This window comes from Benincasa hispida, chromosome 4, assembly GCF_009727055.1.
Source record: "Benincasa hispida cultivar B227 chromosome 4, ASM972705v1, whole genome shotgun sequence".
In the NCBI taxonomy this organism is placed as follows: Eukaryota; Viridiplantae; Streptophyta; class Magnoliopsida; order Cucurbitales; family Cucurbitaceae; genus Benincasa; species Benincasa hispida.
Window position 1 is genome coordinate 32875585 of NC_052352.1, and position 7633 is coordinate 32883217.

General features: G+C 33.3%; 1 protein-coding gene across 1 annotated transcript; it reads right to left on the reverse strand.

The window, feature by feature from the left end:
* Positions 1-1944: 1944 nt before the first annotated feature.
* LOC120076774 (probable U3 small nucleolar RNA-associated protein 7) lies at positions 1945-7037 on the reverse strand. The gene is made up of 9 exons (XM_039030679.1): positions 6743-7037; positions 6380-6463; positions 6125-6190; positions 5945-6034; positions 5568-5700; positions 4827-4945; positions 4182-4249; positions 3748-3796; positions 1945-3273 (listed from the first exon to the last, which is right to left on the reverse strand). Exons 2-9 carry the CDS (start codon positions 6434-6436, stop codon positions 2245-2247), a joined length of 1611 nt encoding a protein of 536 aa, XP_038886607.1. The 5' UTR covers positions 6437-6463; positions 6743-7037; the 3' UTR covers positions 1945-2244.
* Between the last annotated feature and the right edge of the window lie 596 nt (positions 7038-7633).

Sequence of the window (7633 nt, forward strand, 5' to 3'; positions counted from 1 at the left end):
GTTATATAACCACTTCGGGCTGTTTGAGGCGAAAACTATCCTAAGATATAATAACCACCTCTTGCTAAATACTATTTCAAAATCTCCAATAAGTTGCAATAAACACTATTTCAAAATCCTTATTTACTACGGTATTTATTATTTGTTACCATTTATTTTACATTCATCATTTTTTATTCTTTGTTACTGTGTTTACTATTTCCTTTACAAACTAAAATAATTTACACCTCAAACATATATTATTATAACCCAAACTAAAATAATCTACCCCACAAATATAAACTACTAAGTTCACCGCAATCAGATTCTTGTCCAAATTTCGATAATATTCGGCAACTCTCTTTTTTCACTCCATTTTCACCCTTTTTTACTTCTCTCTATTTCTCAGCTCCATAAATCTCATTCTAATTAGGTAATGCTTTTTCAAAACATTTCTTTCTATCTTAAATATCATCCTAATTGGATACTCCATTTTTTAAGCAAAAAATATTTTAACACCACTCATTTGTGGTTGTGAATTTTAATGTAGTCGTACAAATACAATTTCTAAACAAAATTTAAAGAAAAATGATCGATAGAATACCTCTTCATCAACTAACCTGAGTTCTTGAATTTTTAAGCCCCCATTCTTCAATGTTATTTTCCATTCTTTTTGGAAATGTTTTAGTTCTCTAATTTTTGGAAATCGACATTTTGAATCCTTTTTTCTTTTTGTGTATTGACCAATAAATTTTTTTACTTTTATAGGGAAATCACACCCAATGAATGTACTTTGTTTAGTTATCACCATGTATTTTCTCTTCTCTTATTTTTTTTTTTTTATTTTTTTTTTTTTTTGCTGTGGTAATTAAGTAAAAAGGCGGAATTTTTTTAATTATTGATGATTAATTCCCAAATTGAGGCTTATAACGTAAATATATATAATATATTATTGTGGGGAGGGGAGGAGGAAGGGGGTTGATTGAATAAGGTCGGCATTAAGTTTTGAATTTTTTAGGTATGAATTGGGATGAATATTTATCTCAAGTTCTATGGATTCTTTTTCTTGAAAAAAGAGTGATGAAATTATTAAAATAAAATAAACAGTCATTTTAGTTTTTTTTTTTTTTTTTAATGAGTGAGAAAGAAAATGAATAAAGTGCTGTTTTTATTAAGGTAGTTACTGTGAGGAAGTTAGAGGGGTTGAATATTGCTAGGAGGTGGGATCGTAGGAGGGATTGACTATTTAATAATTTAAATAAGGCAGTAACCTTGTTTTATTGGTTTGTTTTTTAAAAAAAAAAAAAAGAAAAAGAAAAAGACAGTTATTACATGGTAATGTAAGGGTACAACAGTAATTATACAAAAAATATAATAAAAAGGGAAAGAAAAGATTCTCCCATCCTCCCCAATTTATATATATTATAGATAGATATTATGAAGGTCCAACTGTACTTTTAATAATCTCTTTGTCCAACTTAAAATTATTTTTTATTTTTAGAAATTAAAATATTTTTTCTACAATTACTTGCATCTTTCTTAAAAGTCTATCCTTGATAATTCTAAAATTTTCCAAAACAAAAACTAAGTCTTTTAAACTTATTTTTTCAATTTTTTTAACTTTGACTTGGTTCTTTAAAATATTAATGAGTAGACAACAAAACATGAAATTCAAAAGTGGAAATAATATCCATAGATTTAATTTTCAAAAACCAAATAGTTACCATCAAAGTTTGATTTTTAATTTTCAAATTTTGACTTGAATTTTTGGAACAAAAAGTAAAGATAAAATAAAGAAATTAAATTCTGAAAGTGCACAAAGTTAATAAGTTTTCATCTATTATTTACAAAAAGTAGAAGCCTAGAACAATCAAATTTCCTTTCTAACCAGTGAGAAATGAAAGATTATCAAAAAGAGTGAATTTCCAAATTGGATTATAAAAAACTGAAAGGAAAGAAACCATGTACACTATATACCCTCCAATTTGAGGGGAAATATATTATCTAACTCAATTGAAATTAAAATATCCAACCCTAAATGCACCATTATATTAATGTGCATGTATGTCTTTGTGTTTCAAGCAAGCAAACACTACTAAGTACATACCTACAGTATGTTGGAAGTAGGAAATCAGATCCTTCTTGGCCACATTTTTCTTTCCTTTCTCAGTGAAAGCAAACAATATTAAACAAAATTTATAAAGAACACCGAATAATCTAAAGACTACAACACTATGAATGATGCAACGTGACTAAAAAATACGATCATGTCACAGTTTTCTTACGAGCAAACCTCTGCAAAGACTTGGGAAGTTCGACTTCCTCGCTCAACCTCGATCTCTTTCGAGACAATTCTTCTTCCTTTATCTGTTCATGAAGGAAAGGCCTCTTGGCCTTCTCAATAATTTCATGTTTCTTCTTCTCTCTCTTGGTTGGCTTATTCCTTCCCTTTGTTTTCTTCTTCATGGTGATGCCCTTTGCAGCATCAATTGCAGCCTCCTCTTCAGCATCTCTTTCCATCTTCGTCTTCTTCTCCTTCTTCTTCACTGCCATGACGGTACCAATTTTCGAGGGATTGAGTGAAATTGTCTCAGGAGGAAGCTTATCGAGAAGAGACCGAACCTCCTTTTCTCTCCGCTGTTTCGATGTCTCAAATGGGTTTGCCACCCAAGTATCAAAGTTGGGTTCACCAGATCCTGGAATGAGGATACTCGACCAACCCATCGAATGACCTATGCCTAAAACATCTTCATAAGGTCGAAACAAAATCTTTCCTATTTGGTAACCTTTCACCATTGAGTGAGCCATATACCTAGTGTAATTCTGAGTTCCAGATAAATCACCTAGTATCTGTACAAATGACCCAGTTCCATAAGCAAGTAGCCCTTTCTGACTGAAATCTAAGGTCTTAGCATGCCCAGGCAGAGTCTGAAGCACCTCAAACTTCCTCAAGTCCCAGAGCTTAATTTTCCTCTCGGAACCAGATGTAGCCATGAGATAGCCATTCGGGTGGAATGCTAGCGCTGACACAGGCCCTTGATGACAAAGCATCTTTACAAGAGGAGCAGAGCTCGTAGGCTTCCACATAGCAACTGAACCACCTGAATGACCAGTTGCTATAACCCCATTGAATGGGTTTACCTGCATCACATCGGTACGGCCTAACCCAGTGCGGAAGGAACCAACCATGCTACCAGTTGTTACATCTTGATAGTGGAGCTGTCCAAATTTGTTTATGGATGCCAAAAGGAAGTGATTTTTCAGAAATTGAAGCCTCAAGACTGATCCGTGCTCCTAGTATACGTTTTTAGAATTTGGTCAGTTCAATTTATGCACAATAATAGGTACTTCAGAGAACGAACAAAATGCGAACACCAACTGTATGAACATTTACGCTTGAAGAATTGAAACACTTCTAATATCATCATAATACACTAAATGAGTTCAAAGAAGATTCTACTAATCATCAAAGGTCAGGCATATGGTCCCTATGCACATTGATCTGGAACTTTGAACACGCTATCATTTAACAGAAGCTCGAATGAAACAAATAAAATCTAAATATGAAACTCAAAAACGACATGAACTCAGATTCATTCGCAATTTAAGAACTTGCTGTCAATTTATTGAAGCTTAAGCAAATAGCATCAAGATGACATTCAATATAAACTATACTCAAATGAAGGAAAACTATGAACAGCTGCCAGAATGAAAAATAGGGGAAATATAACAGTAAAGAAGATTACTCAAATAGTAGGATATACCAACCTTGAGGCAATGAAGCTCTGTGCCCACCCGATTATAAATATACGGATACCTATTAAATTTCAAAATTTTCAATTATATTATTATTAATAATATTTTAGATAAAAAACATTTCAGCTGTGCATAGTGTGAAATTGCACAATCTAAGCAATGCAAGGTACCCCTTTTGTATTATAAGCATGAAGATTTGATTTAGAGGCCTAATCTATGGAATTTCTTTTCTTTTTCCCTTTGGGAAAGTTTGGGGGCAATCTTGTTAAGTAAATCCAGAATCCTAAAATTCTCGTGATAAATGAAATGCCTCCATTTAGGCATGCAATAGTGTACACATAAGGAGTTAATTATTGTCTACAAAATCAATTAAAGTAAACATCTAACAAATTGACACATGAACCGACAATCAACAATCAAGAGAGATGAGAGAGGGGAAATCATACTTTTTCTGTGCAGCAGCAAAGAACAGCTCATTGTGCAAGAAGACCACATCACGAACAGTCTCCTTAACCTGAAAACAGTAAACTGTGAGCAATGACTATAAACTCAACCTAATGCATCTTCTAGAATAACTATAATTGGTGCAAACCAGCATTGAAGTACACTGTAAATAACGACTTCTTGGAGAAAATCTGATATGTGATGAACACAAAAACTAAAAATTTAAGAGTTTTTTTTTTATGAGAAACATCGGAAAAGATTTTGTTGATTGAATGAAATTACAAAAGGACAAGGATTGCCATGAAGATTATATAAAACTGTTCCACCGTGATATACAGTCATTCCATGTTATTTTATTTTGCCAATTAAAAATCCTTTTGGCCTCCCTTTGAAGAATACCCAATGCTCCTCCTGTACATGTATTGCATCTTATATGCCATATTCCATGTTAGTATACCATATCAGTCTAAAGAAATTTTCCATTCACTTCTTATTCTAGCATAATAGCATTGAGGAAAGTCTCTTTTTATACATGCATACATATATACATACATACATATATATATATATACACACACACATAACGTATATATATACACAGACCAAATTATGTTGATCACGATCTTACGGGGATTATCATCAAATACCTGAAACTCTTTAATTAAATTGAGGTCCTTCATGTCCACAAGGGCCAGGTGACCCTTACGTCCAGCAATGGCCATATATCTACCGTTTGAAGTATAGTCAAGAGAATATGGTCCAAGAGCTGCACATATAAATTAGATAATAAAAATTAATGCTGAAATTTAAGACAAAATATGAACAAAACTTCACCCTAGAATGAATTTATATATATATATAGAAGAAACTAATTGTATAGACAAAATGAATTCAGAAAAGAGAGAGGAAAGGCAAGCACAAACTAAGGGAGTACAAAAATGACAAGATGTGTATTTTGGGGCCATTTTAAGCACATAAGATGACTAAATGTATAAGAAAATATTGATTTTTTTTTTTGTGGATGAGAAAAGGCATGTCCTTAGAAAGGGAATACAAAAAGAAAGATGAGCCGAAGGCAAAGAAGTCCTGTTACATAAATCTCAAGCAAAGGTACATCTCGATGTAGTTAAAAATCTCACCAAGTCCAGAAAATTGAAAGAATTTCTACATATAATCAGAACCACATTGCTTACAACAGAACCTAAGCCGAAATTTACTATGTTACAGAGCATAAGCATGTCGACTAATCAAGAGAAGTCAACGGCCAACAATGAGAAGAAGAAACACAAGCAAACAAAAGGAACAGATATAAAAATTTCATAACAATGATTTCAAGGGAAATGGTATCTTGAAGTATTAAAAAAGTGCATAGTAGCTATAAGAGCAACCTGGTAAAATAATATCATGTTGATTCCTTTTACTTAAGATATCTACTTCGTGAGAAATTGTTTCCTGTTTGATTCTCCATGTCTTCTCCAATCCTTCAGCCTCCAAATAGCCTCCCTCACTTGGCATAAGCCACTGAAAATAAAATTAAAAATTAAAATCAAGGGAAAAAATATATGTACAATGCCAAAAATTCAAATTAAAAGAGGGAAAAGCAAAGTCTACTTGAACTTGTATCATTAAATAAAATCTTTCAGCTCAACACAGATTTACCTACATTTGTGTTCCTTTCTTTGACTCTAGTGCACGTTTACAAGAAACTACTAGAAGCTTAGTAAGCAGACATGCAATTTAAAGGACTTGGAGAATAAGAATTTACCTTCTCAACCTTTGCGGCAGCTTTAGCAGATTTCCCATATAAATCTTCTATAACAGAAAGTTGACCCTTCAACTTCTTATCTTTCAGAACCTGGAAAGGAACATTTAGCATCAAACACGAGGGGAAAAACAAAATGGAAATAGAAGAACGTAGATGCAAGACCATAGGCCATATCCATACCTCTAGATTAGCACCTTCTCCCCGTAGATATTTTTGAACTTTCACATCTATCTCATTTGATACCTCCTGCACAAAAATATTTGAATGACAGACAGGTTTCAGAATGATAAATGCAATTGTTATTCAGCAACTTAGAGTTAACATTCCAACCTAGTTTAATACCTCGTGAAGTTCTATATATCTAAGGTTGCATAAGAAGCGCATTGCCAAATGTATACAACCTACTGAAAATACATAGTAGTACATATACAGCACCTGTTCAGTCGGAGGAAGAATCCTTTCAGCAACCGCATTTCCTAGTTCCTTCTCCATTGAGCTAGGTCACAACGTCTTCAAGAACTGCACGTATTTAGGTAAATGAATAACACGTCCAAAGCCATGGATTGCTTCAATAGAGGCACAACCAAGTTTCACCAACACTCGAACTATTTTCACGAATCGAAAAAACTACGAAGTACGTGAAGATTTCCACGCCATTCCTTTTAACAGTGCAAAAAGAGAGAGAACACACTAAACAAGTCTAATCAAGCAAAAAACTGATTAGCCACGATGATTTTCTTCATGCGAGTAGGAAAGAAACAACAAACTATAAATTTCCATATCATAACGCGTCAATACCTAGTTTGAGCACCGAGGTGGAGTTTGAAAGTACTATGTCGATTGTGCCAGTCTCGATCCTACGCGCTTGAGGTAACGAAGAAAATATGTTTCAGGTAGACGCCAGAAACCCTAAAATTAACGTTTAGGAGAATGGCGGGGGTTTAGTCCGACCGGCGAGAACTGGAAACTTGAAACGGAGAGCGGTGGAGAAACAATGGGAGGCCTACGGCGGAAGATCGAAGCGGATGTCATCAGAGATGGTTTTTCTCTTAAACAGGGTTAGACGTGTGGGCTGACAGGGTTTTGGTTAGGGTTTTTTCTTTTTTTCTTTTTTCTTTTTTCTTTTATTTATTTTATTTATTATTATTATTATTAGTAGTAGTAGGGGTGAGAATACAAATTCACGTGAATTGAGTTATACGTTTTGGTTTAGATCAGTGTCTTCTATTAAATGAGAATAATATGGTTTTTAAAAAAAATGAGAATAATATTCAAAATTTTGGAATCTCATGGAATCTTAAGCCTCGAAAGGGTAAGGTCCAGGTTTAAGTAGCCTGGATCTCAAAAACTGTGCTTGAAGTGTTGGTTTAAGAAGTATGAGAATAAAGTAAATTTATAAATGAAATATTTTATTGTATTTAATCCGTATTTATAATTTAGTTAGTTTAAATTGATCGTTTAGGCCCCGTTTGATAACCATTTCTTTTTTCTTTTTTCTTTTTTTGAAAAATCAAGCTTATTTCGGTTAGAAATTTTGATTTATAGTATTGACTCATATAATTTAAGTAATTGATGATTGTTATTGTTGTACACACGGTGATGATTAATGCAGTATGAAGAGACAATTATCAGGTGTAAATCGGTGTAAATCTCTCCGTCCCTTACCGTGGATTTGTAAGTTTAGGTGAT

What these genes read in the sequence shown, in the direction of transcription:
- LOC120076774 (XM_039030679.1), bottom strand. Translation starts at nt 6,436, where the DNA reads ATGGAGAAGGAACTAGGAAATGCGGTTGCTGAAAGGATTCTTCCTCCG. An exon ending in TTCTTCCTCCGACTGAACAG is followed by an intron (nt 6,191 to 6,379) that starts GTGCTGTATATG and finishes ATTTTTGTGCAG; the next exon opens with GAGGTATCAAATGAGATAGA. An exon ending in CTGCCGCAAAGGTTGAGAAG is followed by an intron (nt 5,701 to 5,944) that starts GTAAATTCTTAT and finishes TTTTATTTTCAG; the next exon opens with TGGCTTATGCCAAGTGAGGG.